This window comes from Lacerta agilis, chromosome 6, assembly GCF_009819535.1.
Source record: "Lacerta agilis isolate rLacAgi1 chromosome 6, rLacAgi1.pri, whole genome shotgun sequence".
Lineage (NCBI taxonomy): Eukaryota > Metazoa > Chordata > Lepidosauria > Squamata > Lacertidae > Lacerta > Lacerta agilis.
In genome coordinates this window covers 9,812,276-9,837,951 of record NC_046317.1, presented here as the reverse complement: position 1 = coordinate 9,837,951, position 25,676 = coordinate 9,812,276, and the positions used below count along the sequence as shown (strand labels likewise).

The window sequence follows — 25,676 nt, the reverse complement described above, 5'->3', positions numbered from 1 at the left end:
GCTTGTAAGCATGTTCATTTGAACGTGCTTAGAATCCCTCCCTTTAGATCTTCCCACTCAATGCAGGAAGGTCCGTATAGTTAAAGCTATGGTTTTCCCAGTAGTAATGTACGGAAGTGAGAGCTGGACCATCAAGAAGGCCGATCGCCGAAGAATTGATGCTTTTGAATTATGGTGCTGGAGGAGACTCTTGAAAGTCCCATGGACTGCAAGAAGATCAAACCTATCCATTCTCAAAGAAATCAGCCCTGAGTGCTCACTGGAAGGGCAGATCTTGAAGCTGAGGCTCCAGTACTTTGGCCACCTCATGAGAAGAGAAGACTCCCTAGAAAAGACCCTGATGTTGGGAAAGATGGAGGGCACAAGGAGAAGGGGACGACAGAGGATGAGATGGTTGGACAGTGTTCTCGAAGCTACTAACATGAGTTTGGCCAAACTGCGAGAGGCAGTGAAGGATAGGCGTGCCTGGCGTGCTCTGGTCCATGGGGTCACAAAGAGTCGGACACGACTGAACGACTGAACAACAACAACAACAACAACAACAACTCAATGCAGGAAAGTCCAGGATTGAGTGGGTGTGTACGGGAGCATGGGGGCAGGGCTGGTGAAGGCCAACCACATGCTCCTTATACAAATTGGGATATCCTATTAAGGTACACCTGAACAGGCCTACAGCGTGGATAGATTGCACTGTTGAAAAATATACAGAGTTCTGTGAAATGATAGCAACCACAGCAACCTGGGTTCTGGAAAGCAAATGCTTTTATCAATTACAGTGGTACCTTGCAAGACGAATGCCTCGCTAGATGAACGGCATTCGCTAACGAAAGGGTGACTCGCAAGACAAATTTTCCTATGGTCGCAACTTGCAAAACGAAAACGTTTTGCGGCTTTTTGGTTTTTTTCCGTAAAACCGTGCTTCCTCTGACCGTGCTTCACAAGATGAAATTTTCACTATACAACAACACTTGCGGAATGAATTAATTTCATCTTGCGAGGCACCACTGTAGCTTCTTGCTCGCGACAGCTGCACCACCCCGGTCTTTAAAATGCATCATATAATCCAGCTCTCAAGTACATTTAATTAAAGCGATGGAAAACTATTTCAGTTATATTTTCCTGGTGGGTTAAAGTACTGGATGTAGGCAGCAGACACTTCGGTGAGAGAAAAGGTAAAGGACCCCATGGCGGTTAAGCCCAGCCAAAGGCAGCTATGGGGTTCCGGCGCTCATCTCGCTTTCAGGCCAAGGGAGCCAGCGTTTGTCCGCAGACAGCTTTCCGGGTCTTGTGGCCAGCAGGACTAAACCGCTTATGGCACAACGGAACACTGTGATGGAAGCCAGAGCACACGGAAATGCCGTTTACCTTCTCACCTATTTATCTACCTGCACTGGTATGCTTTCGAACTGCTAGGTTGGCAGGAGCTGGGACAGAACAATGGGAGCTCACCCCGTCGCGGGGATTTGAACTGCCGACCTTCTGACTGGCAAGCCCAAGAGGCTCAGTGGTATAGACCCCCTCGCCATCTGCGTCTCCCCACAGCAAAGCATTATAGCTATCAAGAACTATAACTTGATCTGGCCTGTTGGAGAAAAGCCCTCTTTGGTAACCTTGCTGCTCCAATCCCAAAAGGCACTTACTGGGACATGGGTCACTATTGCAAAAGTCAACCTGCATGTCATTTCCTTCACACTTGTGTCCGCCATACTGCGGTGGTGGGTCTGAGCAGTCTCTTGTTCTCTGTCGGGTACCACCTCCACAAGACATGGTGCAGGCACTCCAGCTAGACCAGGAAGCCCACTTTCCATTCACTGGTTTGAAGGGGGGAAAAGTTTGATTATTTTTTTAAGCACACTTTCAAACACAGCACTGAAATACGAGTTCTGTATCCAATCCAAACAACAACACAGGCATGCAAGAATGATGTAAGCCAGAGCAGAATCTCAATGTGAAAGAGAGAAATCCAAGCTACAGGTGGCAGGGATGTTGTTTGCAGGTTCACCTGTAAAGCAGGTGTCTGTGTGTGCATGCATACAGGTGAAACTCGAAAAATTAGAATATCGTGGAGAGGTTCATTTCTTTCAGTAATTCAACTTAAAAGGTGAAACTAATATATGAGATAGACTCATGACATGTAAAGCAAGATATGTCAAGCCTTTATTTGTTATAATTGTGATGATTATGGCGTACAGCTGATGAGAACCCCAAATTGACAATTTCAACTTTGGGGTTCTCATCAGCTGTACGCCATAATCATCACAATTATAACAAACAAAGGCTTGACATGTCTCGCTTTGCATGTCATGAGTCTATCTCATATATTAAACTCCAGGAGCTAATGAAAACAATTGCTTACATAAATGGACTTTTCCACGATATTCTAATTTTTCGAGTTTCAGCTGTAGGTCTTTAACTGCGAAAGGAGGGCAGGGGAAAGGAGACCTGAACCCTTCCCTATTTTAAAAAACTACCTTTCTCTTTACATTTTTATGAGACCCAGAAAATGACAATTCATTCTATATTTAACTTACCAGGACAGTCTCTCTTGCTGCAAACTTGCATCTGAGCATCAGGTCCTTCACAGTAGGTCCCATCGAACGATGGAGGAGGGTTGTTGCATAGCCGTAATCTGGTGTGGGTACCTTTGCCACACGTCTCACTGCAGCTCCCCCATGGCAGCCAAGAACCCCAGGCACCATTAACTAGAAAACAGGAAGGGTTACAATCCAAGCTGGAACTTCATTTTCTAATTAAACAACAACACCACGATTGGGTTGGAGCCAAAGTTTGCCTGAGTTGAAGGCCAACTGAACAACTGATCTTTCCTCTCCCCTCCACCCTAGTTCAAAAAAGGACCGAACAGCAACACGGTAGAATGGAAAAGGGAATTCATTTGAAGTTTGGTTCATGTGTGCCACTTTTAACAGCCTCCCTGTATTCTCACCTGGGCACGGCCTGATGTTGCACATGATTGGCTCAACAGCATTGCCATCACAAGGCCTTCCACCATGTTGGGCTGGAGGGTTGCTGCAAGTTCTGGTTCTGGTCTTGTTTCCTTGCCCACAGGTTTTAGAGCACTCTTCCCAAGAGCCCCATTCTGACCAGTTGCCATCCACTAAAAGGAATATATATTGCATGTGACTTGTTAACATATGTTGGGAAATTTTTTAGACCTTGGGGTTTCTAGGATGAGCCAAAACCTCATCAGACACACAATGCTGCCTACTTAAACTGGAGCCCTGGTATCTGGCAAAACTGCATGCTATTCGGTTTCTCGAGAACTCCCTCATGTTAAAATAAACATAATGTAATGTGGTGGCGCTGTGGTCAAAACCAATGAGCCTCTTGGGCGTGCCGATCAGAAGGTCGGCGGTTCGAATTCCCGCGACGGGGTGAGCTCCCATTGCTCGGTCCCAGCTCCTGACAACCTGGCAGTTCGAAAGCACGTCAAAGTGCAAGTAGATAAATAGGTACTGCTCTGGCGGGAAGGTAAACGCCGTTTCCGTGCACTGCTCTGGTTCGCCAGAAGCCGCTTTGTCACGCTGGCCACATGACCCGGAAGCTGTACGCCGGCTCCCTCTGCCAATAAAGAGAGATGAGCGTCGCAACCCCAGAGTCATCCATGACTGGACCTAATGGTCAGGGTTCCCTTTACCTTTAATGTTATTAAGGCTGTTAAATTTGCTAATTTGGAAGTAGATTCCACTTTTGCATTTTTGTATGTTTTGCTGTTGTTGTAGCAGTAGTTTTAAATCAATTATTTGTATCCTACGCATTGTGACCAATTGTGACGGCTCATAGCTTTTAGCAATAAAGATTCACCTCACTTCGAACCAGGGAAGAGGAACCATATTGACTACTGATTTCCATGTAGCCCTTGGTGAAAATCCAAATTTACCTGGACACAGTTTGTTCTGACAGCTGCGCATTTCATGATCGGGCTCCATACAGCGTCGTCCGCCATTTGCGGGGAGCGGATTGTTACACAGGCGGATCCTCTTCTGAACACCTTGACCACATGTTACACTGCACGGCTGCCAGTCAAGCCAGTCAGAAAATCCTCCATGCACTGGAATAAAACAATTTCATGTATATTATTTATATATATATATACAGTGGTACCTCGGGTTACATACGCTTCGGGTTACATACTCCGCTAACCCAGAAATAACGCTTCAGGTTAAGAACTTTGCTTCAGGATAAGAACAGAAATCGTGCTCTGGCAACCGCCCTACACCCGGAGGTCTCAGGGTGGTTCACAGAAAAATATCTTAGTTGATATTCCTCTCACCACCAGACAAGTGTATTTTATTGCTTTCTGAATCTTAAAACCCCCTAAAAATTCAGATGATGGTGATAGTTGCCTCAGCCATTGGTCTTCAGTTGGACTTCACATAAGGAGAATTACAACAGTGAATTATTGCTGTTTCTTGGCATTTTTTTCTCAAAGGAGGAAGAGAAATAGAAATATATGTTAGGGGAAGAAACAAAGAAGGGAGGGAGAGAGGAAAGAGAGAGAGAGAGAGAGAGAGAAAGAAAGAAAGAAAGAAAGGAGGAAGGGAGGGAGGGAGGGAGGGAGGGAGGGAGGAAGGAAGGAAGGAAGGAAGGAAGGAAGGAAGGAAGGAAGGAAGGAAGGAAAGAAAGAAAGAAAGAGAAAGTTAATGGCTTGCAAATGCCTAAGACCATTCCTTCTGCAAAGCCATGTACCAGTAGGTTCATAATAATAGGCCCTGTATATGAAAATAAGGAAGATCAATGGCCTACGTAGTGTCCTGATATTGCTACTTCTAGGACAATGCTTCTCAATGGTCCTTCTCATGGTCCCCTAGCAAGACCCGACATGCATTCGGATAGCATTATTGTACAGAACGAGGGAGATGCAAATAGAAAAGGTGTTCCCTCTCTTTACTTCTTTGCTAAAGAGCATACAAACTTCTGAATCCCGCAGAGCTCCTCGCCGGGTAGAACAAAAAGCTAGCCCAGACTTCGCACCCACCTTGGACAATGAGTGGCACTTTGACCAGGACAGATCCCATGAGGTTCCTAGCTACGCACTCGTATTCCGAAGTATCCTTCTTGTGTGCGACCGCAATAAGCAAGGAGCCATTAGTCAAGACGGTCATTCGGTCCCGACTAAGGAGAGGCCAGCCTTGACGAGACCATTCGATGGTCGGAGGAGGTTCTCCTTCTGCTTGGCAGTTCAGCATCACTGTGGTTCCAGCATCAACAATAGTCTCTACTGGCTCAATTGTAATAACAGGTGCACCTAAGATAAAAACAGAATGCTTCCAGGTTTGCTGATTTCAGCAACAAATCACTGACAAATCAAGCACCTGAAGGAGTGTCTCCACCATCGTTGGAGGTCCAGCTCTAAGAGCCTTCTGGCGGTTCCCTCATTGCGAGAAGTGAGGTTACAAGGAACCAGGCAGAGGGCCTTCTCAGTAGTGGCACCTGCCCTGTGGAACACCCTCCCTTCAGGTGTCAAGGAAATATAGAACTATCTGGCCAGGCAGCAAGAAAAAACACATAGCCACCATACTGACACTGGTGACATCACTTTCCACCAGGAATCATGGGGGCTGGAACTCAGCCCCTATGATCCTTGGTGGGAAAAGATGCTGCCACTCCCACGATGTTGACAGCATACTTCTTTTTTACAGTTCGGCCATTTGTTAAGGAAAAGAGACCCTGCCAGTGTCCCCTATCTTTCATGGAGGCCTTCCCCACCTGTTACCTTGGCCTCCTATGTCAAGGTACCATTCTCCCCACGAAGCAGAGAATTGGGGCATGGGGGTGAGAGCAAACTTGAGGCAAAGAACGCGTTGTTCCAGCTTCATTTGTGAAGCTCACTAGGTTGCCATGGCAAGTCACTACTTGCCAGTGTGGTGTAGTGTTAAGAGCGGTAGACTCGTAATCTGGGGAACCGGGTTCGTGTCTCCGCTCCTCCACATGCAGCTGCTGGGTGACCTTGGGCTAGTCACACTTCTTTGAAGTCTCTCAGCCCCACTCACCTCACAGAGTGTTTGTTGTGAGGGAGGAAGGGAAAGGAGTATGTTAGCCGCTTTGAGACTCCTTCGGGTAGTGATAAAGCGGGATATCAAATCCAAACTCAACTCTTCTCTTCTTCTTCTTCTTCTTCTTCTTAGGCTAAACAGCTTCATTGCTGAGAGACTACAGCCAATCTTACACTTAGTAGTGTGCAGCAAAAAAGCACTTATTTTTCTTTAATTACAGCTGAAGGGGGACCCTGATTATTATCAGGTTTGCAGCACAAGGACCAAGGAGACCTATCCTTCTTGCACTGTGTGACACCCCTGAATCATACCTGCCTCCTTTATCAATGACAATTAGGGGGAAAAGAATAATATGTCGTGTTGACTAAGGCAAAGATAGAGAGGTCCATGAGTCAAATAAATAAGCCTAGTTTTATCTCATGCAGTAGGTATGTCCAAGTGTAAAATTTAGAACTCTCGAAACATATGGTATGAATATTCTTTTGCGGCTTACTGTGCAGTGTCAGGGTTACGCGGTGTTCGACCACGCCAGCATCGTTTGTAGCTACACATGCATATTCCGCAGCATCTTCATTCTGAAAAGAAGTCGGCATGTTGATAGATGAGTGATCCAATAATTTTTATTCAGTGTTGATTTACAGTACAGTACATTAAACCCAGCAACGGCTTAGGAATTGTATAATATATACAGAAACCAGCAGATATTCAGTAGGATGGAAGTTAGTGGCAGGGGTAGTGACAGAAAAAAGTAAGGTCCAGTCAAAGGAGACTATGGGGTTGCGGCACACATCCTGCTTTCAGGCCAAGCGAGCAGGCATTTGTCCGCAGACAGCTTTCCGGGTCATGTGGCCAACATGAGTAAACCACTTCTGGCGCAACGGGACACCGTGACGGAAACCAGAGCGCACGGAAACACCATTTACCTTCCCACCTATTTATCTACTTGCACTGGCATGCTTTTGAACTGCTAGGTTGGCAGGAGCTGGGACAGAGCAACGGGAGCTCACCCCGTCGCAGGGATTCGAACCGCTGACCTTCTGATCGGCAAGCCTCCTCCGTGGTTTAGACCACAGCGCCACCCGCGTCCCGGTAGTGACAGTGCCACCTCCTGTGTGTAGGGTGGAAGGGGGCTGCATAATTCAGCATAAGCACTGGGAAGTTAGCCAACTGCAGGTACTCTGCTGGCATCAAGCCTGTGGCCAGTAAAGTGTGCCAACCTTTGCCTGGCCTTGGCAACATCCTATATCTTCTGTGGCAAGGAGGGTGGCCTGTTCAGATTTCTAGTGGCAAAAAGAAGGAAACCCCTCCTCCCAGTGCTGTGTGCTTTATGGCTGTATCACAAGTGCATCCCTTGACCTTTTTATGCCAAATTCCTGATAAAGGCTCCAATGGCAGCGCATGTTAGGAAATGTATGTGTATTAGGTGTTTTGACTTAATGTGTCGGGTGTGACGTCTGAGTCCCCTGGTGACAGCTGGACTTGTGGACTGACTCAACTGAAAAGGCAATTTGAAAACTTTTATCTGTAATGTTATATCTGTGACATACAGAGTTTTAACTGGTATTTTATCTTGTGTTTATAAATCACCCTGGGAGGGTTTAGCCTTGAAGGATGGCATATAAATTCCTTAAATAAATGAGTGAATTGCACAAGTTGTGTTGTGTGGTGCCATGATATAACAATAGCTCAGGAGGCAGCCTGAGAGGTTGGAATTGAAACAATAAAATTCCCTTTTTAGCAGAAGAGTGCATGGCCACATACACATATAAAAACGCACTGCAACTATATGTGATGCACAAAATAGATTTGTATCAGTTATTAAGAACAAACCTGCAGTCTGTGTTTAATTCACAGCCTCCTGGGGTGGTAATGGAGATAAATCAGATCTCTTTGAAAGAAGGGTGGGACTGGCAAATCCTGCACAAGTAATCAGTAGAAGAGGTCTCAGTAAAGACTTACAACTGTGCCATAGATAGCAAGGGATCCGTTGCTGAGTTGTCTGATCCGGTTGCTGATCTGAATGCCAGCTCCTTTTTTGCTCCACTGGATCACTGGAGGTGGGTCTCCTCTGACTTCACAGTTGAGGATAGCATTGCCACCCAAGGGCTCAATCCGACTGGAATGATAATCTCCCATGAAGACTGGAGGTTCTGGAAAACAGTCCAAAAGTTAACAGTATATAAAATAAGAGTGGAAATGAGAACCGAAGCGAATATAATCGAGGGAACTCGACATGAATTTAAAGCAGCAAAAAATGCAGGTGTTAAAACTTCAAAATACGGTAAAAATGGAATGAAACTGAATCTAGTTTTGTGAGTGTGGAGCCCTTTCAGCTGTTTTTGAGTAATTTTGATTGCAGAAAACTCACCTAATTTAAAATGTATGCTTAATCTAGATTCAGCTCTAAATTTGAAAGAGGTTTCATCTGCAACTGTTGATACTTTTTATTTCCATAAGTTACACAGTCCATGTTCATTTGTTCCCCTTACCACCCATGATGCTGCTTTTAGATAGGTGTGTGAAGCGATTCCCAAACTTACCAGTAATACATACCTTTAACGTACACAAATCCAAGAGCCTTGATAGAACCAACTACGTTTTCCGCCGTACACACATACGTTCCCGAGTCCTCTTTGGCCACTCTTTCAATGACAAGTTGGCTAAGTCCATTCACACCATCATATTGTGCTAGCAGAACAAGAGGAGAACAACAAAGAAAAAGAAAACCAACAAAATCTAAAGGCTCAACAAAACACATTTTTTTACATGCATAACTTGGGGGTGTTCAGTATCCCAATATGCTAGTAGATACAGCTTTATGGGGAAAGACAGCAGGTGGAGATACTGTATTAGCCTGAATATAAGCCTCGCTCTCCCCCCCCCCCAATTCCGACTGTGAAAAGTTAAAAATGTGGCATATATTTGCGACTTTACGGTATGCAGCCAGGAGCGCAGGGCAAACAGCACCAGGAGAACAGCATAGTGGTGCCCGCCCCGTGGATAGTCCCCCATCCTCTCCCCCAAGGCCAGGAAGGGAGAAAGCAAGGAAGGGGCAAGGCCACTGGCAACACAGCATGGCTCCCCCCTCCCCGCCCACTATGCTGTCAGGAGCGGTGAGGAAGGGAGATGCTTATATTTGGGTATTTTTTTCTCTCCCCCCCACTCCAATTTTAAAGGTGTGGCTTATATTCGGGTGCGGCTTATATTCGGGCCAATACAGTACTTGTTAACCATACCTTCTTTCTGCCTGCAATTCTACTGGAATGTTCAGGTTGCCTTGGGATTTTCAGGTTGTTTTGAAATTACATAACTCCTCTGCAAGAGAGAGATACCTAAGCATGTCTATCTTTTGCTGTTGTGCTCATTTGCTCCTAGTGGGTTTCCCGGGGCACCTAGCTGGCCACTGATAGATGGGCCCTTGGGGTCTGGTGCAGCGGGGCTGGATTCGCCCTATGTTCCTTGCATAGAATTGGAGAGTTGGAAGGGATCCTGTGGGTCATCTAGTCCAACCCCCTGCAATGCAGGAATCTCAACTAAAGCATCTATGACAGACCACCATCCAATCTCTGTTTAAAAAGGAAGGAGCACCCACCAGCTCCAGAGGGAGCTCATTCCACTGTCAGAAAGTTCTTCCTGATGTTTACTCATAATCTCCTTTCTTGCTACTTGAAGCCATTGGTTCGGGCCCTACCCTCCAGAGCAGCTTCCTCCATCTTCTATGTGGCAGCCCTTCAAAAATTTGACGATGGCTATCATCTCTCCTCTCAGTCTCCTTTTTCGCAGGCTAAACAAACCCAGCTCCCTCAACCGTTCCTTACAATATAACTTCTACACACTGAGCCACACTTTGCTCTTTCTAATTGCACATGTTGTCTCGTTTCCATTCTTTCTAGTAAAGTGTTATTTGTAATTCAAAAATATACCAATTTTTTTTAACCACCTACAGAAGCTGATATGAAAAGAAACCATCACCTAACTCATTTCTTGTTAGGAGAGCAACACACTGTATAAGATATCTCATGTGCACGTGCTTAATCCATAGCAGGAATTCAATTTTTGTGAAACAGTACCTGTGTTTTCCAGATACAATCTAGTCCAGGGGTCGGCAAGCTTAATGGACAATGGGCCGGTCCACGCACCATCCGTCAGCAGATAGGCAGGAGCATGTGCACATGCGCACTCTTCCAGGTCAGAGGAGCGCCCGTGTGCACACATTATTTCCGGCACTCCTCCGACCCGGATGTGTGCTGGAAATACCACGGGCACATGCGCACGGGCGCTTCTCTGTCCCGCACACGTGTGCACATGCTACTTCCAGCACACATCTGGGTTGGAGGAGCGCCCGTGCACATGCGCACAGGCACCATCAACTCGAAAGTCAGTCCCCGGCCGTGCTGCATGGCGGGGCGATGGCAGGGGTCGCCATGGGCCGGACAGACGAGCCCCGTGGGCCACTACCAGCCCATGGGCCTTAGGTTGCCAACCCCTGATCTAGTGCTTTGAGGTACTAACCTGGGATGATATTATTGTTAAAAGTCCACGAGATTTGGGGCACAGGAACTCCAATTGCTTTGCAAGTTAGCTGAAGTCGTTCTCCTTTATTTAAAGCTAAATCTCCAGGGAGCTCAGTAAAGGATGGCAGCACATGGACGGTTAAGTTGACGGTGTGGGTATCTTCACCAGCAACATTACTGGCAATGCAGGTGTAGCTGCCAGAATCTTCAGGCTGTAGGAAGGAAATAAAGAACAGCACATAAAAACATTTAACGGGGGGACGGGGACATCCTGTAATAAATATAAGGGTCATTTGGACATAGGAGGCATCTCAGAAAGCATTTGACTGAAGTTTGTACATGGATTTGAAATCACTCCATCATTGGGTCTCTGCTTTCAAATGCTGCATTGATTGATTGATTGATTGGTTGCATTTATTCATTGCTTTCTAAAAAAAAATATTGTAAAACAACTTGCAATCCCCCAGAGCAGATTTAGGGGAGCACACCAAGTGGGAGTGGGGATGGGGGAAAGTCCTGCTTTGTGAGTGGACCTCATTCTTTCACTAGTGCAACAATTGAACTGAATCCTGCTATTCCTTTCTTTTTTGACATAATGCATTGCCAGGTTCCGAGTGATGCTGTTTAAACAGGAGGATAAGGTTCCTTGGCAAAGCATAACCATGTATCTATAATGAAAACGGTATTAGCCTTATATCACAATCCTACCATAGGGTCCATACTCATGGACTACCCACAGCTAAACATAGAAGGGCATCTTTGGCTCAAGAAACCTACAAATCACACACTTTCAGGTTGGGCACGTTGCATGTCTATCGGCCTGTGGCTACCTTGAGTACGTTGCTCAGTCTGATGCTTACCACAGCATTGTCCACAATGAGATCTCCGTATGACAGAGCCGTGTATTTTCCCACCATGCTCATTAAAAGTTGGCCCTCTTTCTTCCAATTCATGGATGGCGTTGGCATTCCATCAGCAACACACGACAGAACCACTTGTGAATTTTCTGCAACGGTGTAATGGGCCTGTGTACTGCGTATCTTAGGTGGAACTGTAGGGAGATTTTAAAAAAAAATAAAAAATAAAACAATTAATTACACATGTCCTTAGGAATCTGCAGAGTTAGGTGGGGAAAACTCTGGAAAAGTCATTTGAAGTTCACAGCATGTTATTCTTTGAAGGAGAACTATTTGAAACTGATTTACAGATGGTATTTAACTCTGAGTAGGCTTGCTAAGTGAAGGGACCCAGGTGGCGCTGTGGGTTAAACCACAGAGTCTAGGGCTTGCTGATCAGAAGGTCGGCGGTTCAAATCCCTACCACGAGGTGAGCTCCTGTTGCTCGGTCCCAGCTCCTGCCCACCTAGCAGTTCGAAAGCACATCAAATTGCAAGTAGATAAATAGGGACCGCTCCAGTGGGAAGGTAAACGGCATTTCCATGCGCTGCTCTGGTTCACCAGAAGCGGCTTAGTCATGCTGGCCACATGACCCGGAAGCTGTCTGCGGACAAATGCCGGCTCCCTCGGCCTATAGAGCGAGATGAGCACCGCAACCCCAGAGTCGGACACGACTGGACCTGATGGTCAGGGGCCCCTTTACCTTTACCTAGGCTTGCTAAGATGCATAAGACTGAATCTGAGTAAGTACTGAAGTGGCAAAGAGGTGGAGGGTATGTTCTTTCATATGTGGTGGACTTGCAAAAGGGTAAGAGAGTATTGGGAAATGATCCATAATGAATTGGAAAAAAATGTTTAAAAGTACTTTTGCCCCCCCAAATCAGAGTACTTTCTGTTGGGGATAAATCAGACTGAAATTCCCAGGTGTCAAAAAGCTTATTTATGTATGCCACTACTGTGACCCATGTTTTGTTAGCTCAGAAATGGAAAACAAGCCAAGTCCCAACCAAAGAAGACTGGCAACTTAAGCTGTATGAGGATATGGGGAACAGCTAATTAAAACTGTGAAAAACAAGCAAACCTGGTTCCATCCATCATACTTGCTTCCACCATGATTAATAGCCAATGCATGCTCCCCACTTCCAGCTATGCTTACCAAGCACAGTGAGCTCCATGCTCGAGCTGCTTGCTCCAGCCACGTTGGTAGCAGTGCATGTGTATCGGCCGGTGTCGCTCGGATGAGCAAAGGCAATCTGCAAAGACCCCGTGCTGAGGATTCTCTGCCTCATGGACTCTGTGACCTGCTGCCCATCTTTATGCCACACGATCTCGGGAGCCGGATAGCCATCTGCTTCGCACAGCAGTGTGGCAGGCTTATCCAAAACCACCACGTATTCTTCCGGGTGAGATCTGATACCTGGAGGAACTGGTAGGCAACGAATCAACTGTTTTAATCGGCAGTACTAGAAGACAGTGGGACAACACTCCCTATGCTACTTCACAAACTCTTGCTTCCCCAAGCTGTCTCTACCTTCCAACCCTGTTGATCGGACTTCACTGTGCACCAAGTCTTTTCATTTCATCTCTTTTTCTCAAGGGCAGGGGGCAAAAGCAGGCATTGTCTGGAGAGCTATACTCCTGTTTGTTCTCTTTTCCCCTTGTTGAGGCTCTAATGATGTAGTTAAGAAGATAAAGGTCACTCAACAAGTTTCACACAGCTCCTGGCAAGGAGGAGGAAAATGGGAGAGGAGGTAGCAGAAAAAGAGAGAGAAAAGCAGGTGGCCTCACCCATGTATGCTTCCCCTTTTGACTCATGACCCTGACAAATTACATAACAAGAGCCCTGCTGGATCAGGCCTTAAATCTCATCCAGCACTCTGCTCTCAACTGTGGTGAACCAGATGCTCATGGGTAGCTCACAACCACAACCTGAGTGCAGTATCACTCTCCCCTCCAACAGTGGAGGCGGAATATAGCCATCGCCGGCTGATAGCCTTATCCCTGTCATGATATTATTACAAACCGAGCTGCAAGAAGCGAGGTCACTTGACTATGAGTCATGTTTTCATCCTGTGGGAAAGCCACCAGCCCTACCAGCCTTCCCACACATGTGATGTTATTGTAATGTACTGTTGTATTCTTACTTTCAGTTCTGGCTCAGAGATGCTGGACGCAATTATAGGCAGCTCTGAATTCATGAGCTGGCTACGCAGAGGCATACTCTGCATTTTAGCTGCAATAAAGTAGTTTTTGCCTTCACTGGCTCGTGCTTGTTGTTCTTCAATCTGGGGAACAATCACATATTACTGATGTGCCCCTGGACTCGAGTAGCCAGGAGTGCACAGAGGCTTCGTCCCGCCCTGGGGGTCAGTCTCACAACTTGCCCCCGCGGGAAGTCTCATAACAATCCCTCCATGAATTTGCCTAAAGGCATCCCAGTCGGTGGCCATCACAACCACTCGTGGGAGCAAATTCCATAGCTTGACTATGCAGTATGTGAACCCAGAGGGGATGCAGCCCTCAACAGACAGAAAGAAAAGGTTGCTCTCCCTTATTCTAAAGGCACATCAGATGCATTCTGAGATAACCTCAGATATTATTAACAAGCTGCAGCTCGCTGCAAAACTTACCTTGGATTTTCAGCTTGATCTTCCCGAGGGCAGTACCTGCTGGATTCTGAGCCACACAAATGTAAGTTCCAGCGTCTTCAGCAGCAGCTTTTGCAATCTGCAAACCGCCACTGGGGAGAATGGCATAACTATCCCCTAGAACACATGCACATTATGCATTAAATAAGACCACAGTAGTAGAGAAACATTAGGACTGCTATAGATTCTATAAAAATAGTTTGCTGGAGAAATAGGTTTACTAGAAAGGTTGTGAACTCTCCTTTCGTTCAGTTGTTGTTGTTTTTTTAAAGAAGTGCAACAGGCTTATCTTAGAACAGGTTTCCATATAAGCATATGTCCATTTGGTAACTGGTAGGCAAATGTGTGGATCGATTCAACTGAAAATAATTGTGCCCAAAGATCTGCACTGGCTTCTGACTGGTTACTGGGCCAAGCTCAAGGCATTACTATTGGTATATAAAGCCCTTAATGGCTTGAGACCCGTTTACTTAAGGACTCACCTTGGCTCATTATGTGACTATTCAATCACTTTGATCTGTCAAACTTGCCACATAATGGCACTGCATTTGTGAGGAATTGTTCCGTTGGAGTGACAGCAACTCCTTGGCGTAAAGCCATTGGGCAGGTGCCCTCACTATATTATTTTAGTTGCCTGCAGAAAAACCTCTCTGTTTCAGCAAACTATCCAGACACATGATTTAGTTACCTATATTATTATTTTTTAAAAAATTATTGTTTTATTTTTGTTTTTGGTGAGGTGATGACTACTATATGCATATCTGATTTTAATTGTTTTATAGATTTCAGCCACATTTAGTCTATAATTTTATCCACACTCTGCTTGCAAACCACTTGCTCAAAATTTCGTAAGTTTTGCAAATGATAAAGATGAAAGATTTCACATGGATGCGCTGCTTGATACTGCAATCACACAGTGATGAACATGCATGTGTGAATGAACTCCATGAGATGTTTTAAGTACCGTATTTTTCGCTCCATAAGACGCACTTTTTCCCTCCTAAAAAGTAAGGGGAAATATCTGTGCATCTTATGGAGCGAATGGTGGTCCCTGGAGCTGAATTGCCCAGGGGCAAAAAGCAGATCGTGCTTTTTTTTTTTTTTTACAAAGAGAAAAGGGGGGTGTTGAAAGGACCCGCTTAGCAGCTGATCAGCAAGAGATCAGGAGAGAGATAAGAGTCCCCGGCTCCCTTTTGGCCTGCCCCCTTGCCCAGGCCTCCTTTGTTGAATGTGCTGCAGAGGGAGGTTGTTTGTTTCCCCAGCAACATGTGACTGGCTGATTAGATTATCTGTCTGGAAACTGTAGAAACGGCTCCCTTTCCTTAAGAAGCTGCAGAAATGTGAGTTGAATCCCATAAAAACGGGGCTTTTCCTCTTTGCTTTCCCCCCTTTGCAAAAAAAGCTGCACAAATCTGAGCTGATCCTAAAAAAAAACCCAGGGCTTTTCCCTTTGCAAAAAAGCTGCAAAACTTTGAGCTGATCCTCAAAAAACAGGGCTTTTCCCTTTGCAAAAAAAAGCTGCACAAATTTGAGCTGATCCTCAAAAAAACAGGGCTTTTAGAGGAGGAAAACCAGAATTTTTTTTCTTGTTTCCTCCTCTAAAAACAAGGTGCGCCCTATAGTCCTGTGTGCCCTATGACGTGAAAAATATGGTATATCCACAGAATGCAGCACTAATTCCCTTTCAACTGTATGTAGCTAAATGCTCTTAGGAGAATGGGAAATTATGAAGCAAAAAAAAGAGATACCTGTGGTGCTAACACTGACCCCTTCCTTCTGCCACGTTATTTTAGGATGTGGTGATCCTACCGCTTCACATGGTAGGAGAATTGGGTTGTTGAGAATGACATCAAGCATTCCAGGTTGGACTTTTATAGCTGGTGGTTCTGAGATTCAGAGGAGCACAAAAAAGGTTTGATTACTGATCCACCCAGCTGTTTACAATAATTATTACATATCTCTACCAGGTTGCCCACCAAAAGAAAAATATCCCCATTCCACAAACTATGTTATGAATAAGCACAGATATTGGAAACCATGTTATACGTAGATGTATTAATTAATGTTGGGTCAACCATTGCCAATATAGAAAATCTTTGATTGCTGTCTCTGTCTCCAAGCCCAGCCCAGCCCAGAATGACTCATTTCAAAACAAGCCCATTTTAAAGGATTCTAACACAGGGTGGAGTCCAACATCGTACTAAGGCAATTGTTCTGTCAGCGAAAGCATTTTTGCTTGCCAGATGGAACAATCCCCTCTGTTTCCCCACCACCACCAATGCTGTTCTAAGGTTCCCCAGACCCTCCAGATGGACTTGGGGGGGTGCGTGGAGGGAAGGAGAGGAGAAAGTCCGAGCTGTGTCAGCAAGAGTCCTTGCATTGGCTTCTGCTAATGCATCTGGTTAGTCAAATCGGGCCCACAAATCTCCGCAGATGTAACGCCTGATATGATGTTGATGTGCTTTGGGGGAGCTGAGCAGGAGCTAAGATCCTGTCAGATGTCAAGGAGATAAATAACTACACAACTTTTAGAAGACACCTGAAGGCAGCACTGCACAGTATAGGGAAGTTTTTAATGTTTGATATTATATTATGTTTTTATATGTGTTGGAAGCCGCCCAGAGTGGCTGGGGCAACCTAGTCAGATGGGCAGGGTACAAAAAAATAAATATTATTATTATTATTATTATTATTATTATTATTATTATTATTATTAGGAGACACCTCCAATTCACTTGTGGTGGCAGATAAGCTGCCCATTAGGCAAGAAGAGAGGGAGTGGGCTGCAACTGACTGATACTGGTGGTGGTAGCTACAGCAGCAGCAGCCCCTGAAAGGGAGCCCTAAGACCAGGCCTTTGGTCAGTGCTGCCAAAAGGGGAGGTCCTCTTCGCTCCTCTCAGCAGTCCCTTCAGGGTCTGCCGGGGAGAAAACAGGGCGCTTTATGGCACCCGCCGGATCCCACATCCCCAAGACTCTCGACTGGGGTTTTTCCGGGGGCTGTAGCGTGGGTACAGGGGCCCCTATTGCCTGAAATCGCCGGGGTCTCTCGGGACTGAGACGACCCCCTGCCTTCTAGCAATGGCGCTCCAGCGGAAGTCGAGAGACATGACTGTTTAAAACAGGAACCAAGTTGCTGCTCAGCTCCCCCAATTTACAAAATGGCACTGTGGCGCTAAGACTGGGAAAAGCGCTCGCTGGGCAGGGAAAGCGAGCAGGCAAGTGGCTGGGGGGGTACAATGGGCAGCGGCCGTGTTGAGCTAGGGCCTGGTGGAGAATGCGGGCATCTTCTGCTTGTTTGCCTCAAACAGTGGCATGCTTTAATCCAGCCCTAGCTGGGGCGTTAGTTCACTTTCAGATAGGCAAGAAATATGCAAGTTCCCACCTCACCCTGTACATGAAGAGTCACGTGTCTGTGGGCAGAGCCGGCAGCGTTCCACGCGGTGCAAGTGTACATCCCCGCATGGTCCAGCTGAGCAGCAGCAATTTCAATAGTACCTGCAGGAATAGGTGGGGAAGTTTAAAGATGCACGCTGCAGCAGGAATACCGTACTTTTCCGTCTATAAGGCGCCCCCTTGTATAAGACCGCTTCCCCCGTTTTGGGGGACTAAATTTTAAGGAAATGAGGGGAGATGGCCCAAAGTTGTTGAGCCTCTCCCCCCACGCAGCTGTGGGCAGGAAACACTCCCTAGATCGTTTTCCCGCATGGGTTAATTTGCGCTCCAGCCAGCCACCTGGTTTGCAGGAGCGCAACCTCCCCCGATGCCGCCGCGCACGGAAAACGATCCAGGGAGTGCTTCCCGTGCGCAGCGGCATTGGGTGAATTTGCGCTCCCACAGCTGCAGAAAGGAAACACACACACACACCCCAGATTGCTCCCCGCTTGCTGCGGCATTGGGGGAAGCCGTGCTCCCACCAACCGAATGGCTGGCGGCGTGCCGCTTCTCCCCCCGGCCATGCCACTATCCGTGCATTGGACGACCCCAGTTTTTTGACGTGATTTTTGAGTCAAAAAACCTCGTCCAACACACGTAATAATACGGTAGCTCAACAGTGATTAGGGGGCCCTTGAAGTTCTCAGGCAGTTCAAGCTCAGTTCCCAGGCGCTTTGAGAAAGCGAAGTTGGCACACCAGCTAGTGGACCCTGGTCATTGGGAGTGGAGCAAAGGCTGGGTTCATTCATGCAAAGAAATAAAAAAAAATTGGGGAAAAATATAAATCAAAAAAATAGTCAAATACTCCTTCAAAAAAAAATCCCGAAATATTTCTACTAGGAATCTTGGGGGATGAAATAAAAGAGAAGGACAAATGTGTGTTAATGTATGCCACAACGGCAGCGAGGCCCCTGATCGCAAAAAAATTGGAAGAGTGCAACAATACCAAATTTGGAAGACTGGCAAATAAAATTATTAGGATATCAAAACATTGCTGTAAAAATAGAAGAAGTAAAAGGAGTGACAAACGAAGCAGTAGAAAGAGATTGGGAATCTTTTAAGAACTATATGGGAAACATAGTGGAAAGAGCCAATCTTCTAACCAATGTATAAGTGGGTCTCAAGAGTAAGTTAAGTAAGAAGAAATAAATTAGGTATACAAAAAGACATAGTTAGTACAAACCGCAATAACAGGAAGGCTGGAAGCTGATATTGGGAGGGGGGGTCCTTTTTTTGTTTTGTTTACTGTCTCATGTATATATGTATAAATGTATTTTTTATGGCTCTTTTTTGTAATTGTTGCAAAACTCAATAAAGCTCAATTTGAAAAGAAAAGAAAAGAAAGGGAGTGGAGCAAAGGCATTTTCATGGGTGCCTTTCTGAACGATGGCTCCTTTAACGAAAAGGCTCCATTGTAATAGAAAGAGGTTCTTCTATCCTCTCTCCTTTTGGGACACAGCTACATTCCAAGAATAAGGCAGCAAAGTTCACAAGAACACTGATGGAAGGGAAGCAACAAAAATATAGAGATATGGAGTTTAAAACGCAGTGTGCAGCTCTTAGGCATGTGAATATTTCGGTTTATGTCTCGAGTCCTTGGCTAGAACGACGTGTTACTAATAAACTTGCATATCTAAAGGGCCTGGCTGTCACTTCTCATTTGGATGGCCGGGGGCAGAGATGATTTACCCCAAACCCCACTTCCCCCCTGCAAATTCACCTCACCACCCCTCCTTTTTCCCCCTCATGGCAGGATTCCACACTTGGGTTTCCATCGCACACAAAAATGGTTCTGGAAGCTGGATGGAAGAAAGGAAGGCCAGCGGAGACATGGTGGCTGGGCCTGGGAAAGATTAAGCACCCCGTTCCCTCCTGTCAACTATTTTTCCTATGCAAATCGCACCCTCTTGATGCCTCTTTCCAGTGGAGAAATGGCAGTCTAGCATCTGGAAACGGAAATTACCCGACACAAAAATGTGCAGTCTCAGCCAAGGGCTCTGGCCCAAACAGAAATGATGGCATCCTTTAAGGAATTGAAAATGAAAGGTGGGCAGTATCCATTGAAGCAGATCCACTACTATGAGGAGTTTGGGCTGCACAACAGAACTTCCCTTCCCTCTCTTCTCACTGTACCCCTTCCCCATGCCCCTAATCCTACGGAGCAGATCTGGGGAGGGCACAAGAAGGAGAGAGGGAAAGGAAACTCCATTACACAAGCAGAAATCCTTGCACTGGCCGATCAATTTGCTTAATACCACCCGTTGTCATGAACACTCCTAAATAAATGAATATAAAATTCCTGGAGGGGTTCAGAATCGTTGTAAACCTGAAGACAGAATTCTGTAGCCATCTCCTCGAGGAAGAAGCCTTATTCCATTCTTGGTCCAGTAGATTGTGGGCGAAGGAACACCCGAGGCACTGCAGGGAATCATGACTGGAGATGACTTGGTTACCAACAGATCTGCAGCTTCATCTGCCAAGGATGGAGGCACTAAAGTAAGGAAAATAAAGGAAAATAAAACTACTGGCCATTCACATTGTTGTGATGTTATCTTGGACGAACTGCAGTAAATGGCCAGCAGAGTAAGAACAGATTGAGGGACATAAAATGTACAATACAATATAATACAATACATGTCATACAAGAGTCTGTTTCATAGCTATAAACAACAGGCTCTCAAGCTAGATTAGAACCCTAGTGTAGGGAGCAGGGAGTCTTTAACCCTTTGCTTAGACCAGGGGTCGGCAACCTAAGGCCCATGGGCCACAAGCTGCCCACGGGGGTCGTTTTACTGGCCCACGAGCCGCCCCTGAACTGAGCTGCTCGCTCGGTGAGTCCCCGTGCGCTGTGCTAAACCGGCGCAGCATGGGGACTTGCTTTCGTGGTGCTGGAAATCGCGTTTGTGCAGGCTCCGGAAATTGCGGGCGCGCACACTCATGCGCACCTGTGATCCAACCCACGGAGGGGGCTCCGTGGCAGTGAACCGGCCCAGGCAAGGTAAGCCTTGCCGATCCCTGGCTTAGACAGTAAGTCCAAGTCAGATCTGGGGTTCCTCACCTTCAACTTATATTGCTAAAAAAACTAGCAAATTCATTTCAGTGGGACACATGTTGGCAATGGAAACTGTAGGCATGGCCCAGGGGTAATGGCTGAAAGAACTTCTACCTCAACCCAAACTAGCGCCCCAATTTGAATTGGGAGTGCTACGCTATTTGCAAAACCCATGCACACCACCCTGTACCGAAGGGGCTGAGATTCATGACAAAGTTGCCATTTGACCCTTATTTTGTGCAGAAAGGAGGAAAGGTTTTGTAACTGAATGGATCAGAAGGGCCCAGAGCTGAACACTGAAAGCTCCCTTCCTAGCACTTCCTCGACACACAGTCTCGCCGCACAGCAATGGCCTCAGAGTTTCAAGAGATCCCATGAAGACATTTTGACAGTGCCGCAATACTGTACCTTGTACAATGAGAGCAATTGCTGTTTGATCCTCGCCTGCTTCATTTGATACCATACATTCATAGAGCGCAGTGTCATCTACGGTGGGAGAGATTATTACCAGCGACCCCGAAGACAGAAGCCTGCAGAAAGAGCAAGGGGGAGCAGGGAGGGTTTAAACTCATTGCTGTGTTTGAGAAATGCTGCAGTCCCCAAAGTTACTGAAATAAATGATACTACCCCAATGCTGACATTCAACAGTGAAAGCGAATTGTAGCGACTCTAAGCTGCAAAGCATTTCCTCAAACTGGCGTCCGGAGCTGTTCTTGACCTACAACTCCCATCAACCTTAGGTAGCAGGACCAGTGGTCAGGGATGATGGGAGTTGTAGTCTAACAGCAGCTGGGGAACCAAGTTTGGGAAACACTGGCCTAGGGGGCAGGCATTACCACCAAATTCCACAGTAATTCAGATTCTGTTGGAAAATTTAGAGACGTGGTACCCAAGGATTCATTTCAGATTGAGCTCCAGAATATTCACAGTCTTGTGTCCAATTGATCTGGATTGGGCCCTTCCTGCCAATAACCTGGCCCTAGAACTGGAGCGAGGAACCTTTTTTGGCCCCATGGGCCAGCTCCTTATCAAGATCGGCCTAAAATCATATACTTGTAGAGTTGGAAAAGAAACCCAAGGGTCATCTAGTTCAATCCCCTGCAACGACCAAGATGCATCTGCAGGCTGGGGGTTTGCCCATCCCTGCTGTTAGGAAGTCATGATATAGGGAAGTGGGAATCGGGCCCAATTTGTGGCATGAAGATTGATCATGATCAATGCAAAAGAATGATGACATCAGTGGCCTCTGGGAATCCTTTGATCTGCTCAGGTCCTTGGATTGACTTAAAAATAACCATTAGAACATAGATTGGAATCCAACATTTTTTTTGGCTTGGATTTTCAGAGGGGCTATCCTATACCTCCTAAAATATCCCAACAAATTCCTTTCCAGTCTTTTCTTTAAGAAAAACAAACTTGTAAGAAAGAGTTTAGAAACCAGAAGCAGCCTGTGGGCTTTGCAGCTGCCATCTAACATTGCAGAGGTGTGAAATGCGCTTTCATAATGAAGTTTCTGAATGAAAGTTGCTGCAGTAACTCTAAGTAATTTCACAAGGCAGTTTTTATTAAGCTGTCTAATAAGAGACACAAAGCATTGACAAAGACTGTGATAGATTGCTTCCAAATACCTTTCATGAAGGGTTTGTTGCAATTGTTTGGGTTGAGTCTAGGCAATTCTCAAATATAAGATAAATGGAAAAATATAAATTCCCCATTGCCAAAATCCATACTGAATGAGCACTTTTTTGGTTTTCTCTCTATAAAGTGCAGTGTATGCACTAATGGCTGGACACAAACAACCGAGATAGCGTATTTCACCTGAATGTGTTCTGATTCTGATCCACATTAAGGAGGTGCCCATTCTTCTTCCAGATTACTGCCGGCTTAGGGATCCCTGTGGTCTCACATGGCAGGGTGGTCTGGACATTCACAATTACTGTAATGTTGCCAGGCCCAGGAGCGACAGATGGAGGAACTAGTGGAGGAAAGCACATGCACACACACATCAGTCTTTATCAAGGAACAATCTGAATGCAGGGAATGTTCTGTCATGGAATTCTACTCAATATTGATCCAGAGCAGACAGAACTCCAATGTATAGTTAGCAGAGCAAAACCTTAAACACGTTGCAGAATTCCCAAAAAATAGACCAGGGGGAATTTTATTTCATCCAGCAGAGCTTTAATAACACTGAAGGCAAATGAGCATAATGGTCACAAATCCAATACATTCAAGATTGGCACTGTCCCAAAAAAATCCAGTTGCAGCAGACTTAACTTAAACTTACAATAAAACTAAACCTTAACACTAAGTATACTTTATACAGAACATCACACAGTTGGAAAGAGAGATAGAAAAGAGTGAAACCCAGGCTCCTTCTGGCCCTACTTTTATAGTCAGCATGACCTTGACAGAAAGAGATAACAGAGCCAGTTTAACCCAGCTGTACTCAGCTTCTCTGAAGGAATAACCCAAACAACAGGAACCTTCTGCTTGTTTCTTTCACACAGAGAAGCTTCAAGAACCCTCTTGAATTAATTAGAATAGGAAAGACCTCTACACATCAGATCAATACTTTCTGCACTAAGAAATGCAAATTGACATGCTCACGATACAGATGACGTATTTGATCTGGAAAACGGTATTGGGAGAAATAGCAAACAAACACAAAGACCAGCAATCTCATTTATTCAAATAAAGGGAACGAAACTGTTGACACATATACTCTTCTTTCGTATGCCTATCTGTAGAAGGGCATAGTTACCGTGGACGTGCAGGTCAATTCGCTTGCGCTCAGTGCCAGCCACATTGGTTGCCATACAAAGATAGCGCCCTGTGTCGGTAACATGCGCTGAATGTATATGAAGGGATCCGTTGTCTGACACGGAATATCTAAAACAAGACACAGAGGATTCAAAACACAAGGCACGCGCAACAATAGTTTCCCTGTTCACGGGATCTTTTTCTAACGGATGCCGCAAGGAGCGATTTGGAAGGTGCAGGAGAAAGTGAGGCCCCTTCTTTGAAGTGAGTCCTTGCATCAAGATGTACGCTGAAATCAGATTAGACCACAAGTGCTTCTGCAGGGGTAGGCAACATGGTGACCACCAGATTTGAAGGACTCCCAACTCTCGTTACCCCTGACCATTGGTCATAGTGCTGGATCCCTCTGCCCTACTGGATGGGGAGAAGGGTCCACCTAGACCAGCAATTTTATTTCCAACCGTGGCTGGCCAGATGCCTCTGGGGAGCTGGCAAGGAGGGAATGAATGGAACAACTGTTCCCTATTTCTCACCAGCATGTGGAATTTAAAGCACAGATTTTAAAGTCATAGAATTCTGCTCAATATTGATCCAGAGCAGATCTCTGACGTATACCGTAGTTAGCAGAGTAAAAACTTAAACACGTTGCAGGATTCCCCAAAAATAGACCAAAGGCAATTAAAATTTCATCCATGAGATCTTTACTGCTACTGAAGGCAAATGGTCACAAATCCAATACATTCAGGATTGGCACTGTCCCTAAGAAATCCAGTTGCAGCAGACTTAACTTAAACTTACAGTAACTTATAATAAGACTAAAACTTAACACTATACAGTATAAAGAATACCACACCAGAAGGAAGAGAGACACAAAGAGAAAGTGAAACCCAGGCTTCTTCTGGCCTCTTATTATAGTCAGCATGACCTTGACAGAAGAGATAACAGAGACAATTTACTCGGCTTCTCTGAAGGAACAACCCAAACATCATGAACTTTCTGCTTGTTCCTTTCACACAGAGAGACTTCCGGAACCCTCTTGAATTAAGTAGAATAGGTAAGATTTCTACACATCAGATCAATACTTTCTGCACCAAGAAATGCAAACTGACAGTTTCCACCCCAAAGAATCATGGTTATCGTAGTTTACCCCTCTCAGAGCTACAGTTCCCAGCACCTGGGGAGGGTGGTGCTTCAAAACATGGTGCGTACACACAGATTCTGTCTGTTTCGCCAACTCATCATTACCTTGCATTGTTTTCTGCAAAAAGGGTTCCATCCTTTCTCCATGAAACCCTTGGGGCTGGTATGCCTTCCGCAGCACACTCCAAGACAGCAGACATATTAATATTCACTGTCACGGTCTCAGGACCACCCTTGATTGTAGGAGCAACTGTATAAAAGGAGAATTCCAGGAAGCATTAGAAGAACTGCTTGCCTTCCATTAAACATGGGATTTTCTGCCATCCCTGAACACGTGGGGTTGGGTATAAAATCATCTTCTAAAACTCTGCTTCATTTAATAGAATTTGATATTAGGCCTATATTGCATGGTTAATTTAACCCTACCTTCTATCCCTGGAGACTATCAGTGACTAAACTTAAGGGAAGGCAGAAGCAAATAGATAGAAGTCAGGGAGCTTACTTACTTACTTATAAACATGTTTATATACCGCTTTTTCATAAAAGAATATTACCGAAGGAAGCCTAAATGGTATTTATGTATGGGACTACAGCAGCAAGGATTCTTTATGCACAGAAATGGTAGGAGGAGAGAACACCCCCGAAGAATGTTTGACAAACACCTTGGAATATGCAGAGATGGCAAAACTGACGACAGTGATAAAATATACAAATTTAGGATATTTTAAAGAAGACTGGAAAACCTTACTAGTCTCTAGAAAAAAGTTATTTGTTGAGTAAAAAAGTATTTGTTGTAAAAATGAATAAAATATTATTACAAAATATTACAAAAAATAAAAGAATATCACAGTGGTTTACAACAATATAAAAACATAAAATCATAAGAAGTTAAAAGCAAACAGAAATTAAAAGCAAGCATTGATTGCTGAGGTGTACTCTTAATTGCCTGCATAGCCCTGGAGAAATTGGGGTTTTCAGATCGAGGTTGGTCTGAGAATACTTTGTAGCCTTCGTTTATTCTAAATTTTAAAATTGCAAAACGGCCTTGGGTGCCTCTGCAGAAATGTCGTATATAATTGCAATAAATAAATTCATACGTCTAGTCCCTCACCTGTCATATAAAGCGATGGAGTCCAACAAAAACTCTGTCACATTTCTTTCATTCAAGGAATAAAGTAACAACCTCAGAGTCACAAAACTGTATTGTGCATATAG

General features: G+C 45.3%; 1 protein-coding gene across 1 annotated transcript in view; it reads right to left on the bottom strand.

Annotated features, from left to right (window-relative positions):
- HMCN1 (hemicentin 1) overlaps window positions 1-25,676 on the bottom strand; it is a 286,626-nt gene that overhangs the window by 34,012 nt on the left and 226,938 nt on the right. The window contains exons 73-91 of the mRNA XM_033151379.1: window positions 24,567-24,711; window positions 23,323-23,450; window positions 22,377-22,533; window positions 20,967-21,088; window positions 19,833-19,997; window positions 17,462-17,569; window positions 15,821-15,958; window positions 14,055-14,189; window positions 12,581-12,850; window positions 11,389-11,579; window positions 10,527-10,740; window positions 8,568-8,702; window positions 7,974-8,164; window positions 6,508-6,589; window positions 4,997-5,266; window positions 3,899-4,069; window positions 2,945-3,115; window positions 2,532-2,702; window positions 1,641-1,811 (exon numbers count right to left, since the gene is read on the bottom strand). Coding sequence (XP_033007270.1) covers window positions 1,641-1,811; window positions 2,532-2,702; window positions 2,945-3,115; window positions 3,899-4,069; window positions 4,997-5,266; window positions 6,508-6,589; window positions 7,974-8,164; window positions 8,568-8,702; window positions 10,527-10,740; window positions 11,389-11,579; window positions 12,581-12,850; window positions 14,055-14,189; window positions 15,821-15,958; window positions 17,462-17,569; window positions 19,833-19,997; window positions 20,967-21,088; window positions 22,377-22,533; window positions 23,323-23,450; window positions 24,567-24,711 — 3,135 coding nt within the window. The remainder of the gene's footprint in view (window positions 1-1,640; window positions 1,812-2,531; window positions 2,703-2,944; window positions 3,116-3,898; window positions 4,070-4,996; window positions 5,267-6,507; window positions 6,590-7,973; window positions 8,165-8,567; window positions 8,703-10,526; window positions 10,741-11,388; window positions 11,580-12,580; window positions 12,851-14,054; window positions 14,190-15,820; window positions 15,959-17,461; window positions 17,570-19,832; window positions 19,998-20,966; window positions 21,089-22,376; window positions 22,534-23,322; window positions 23,451-24,566; window positions 24,712-25,676) is intronic.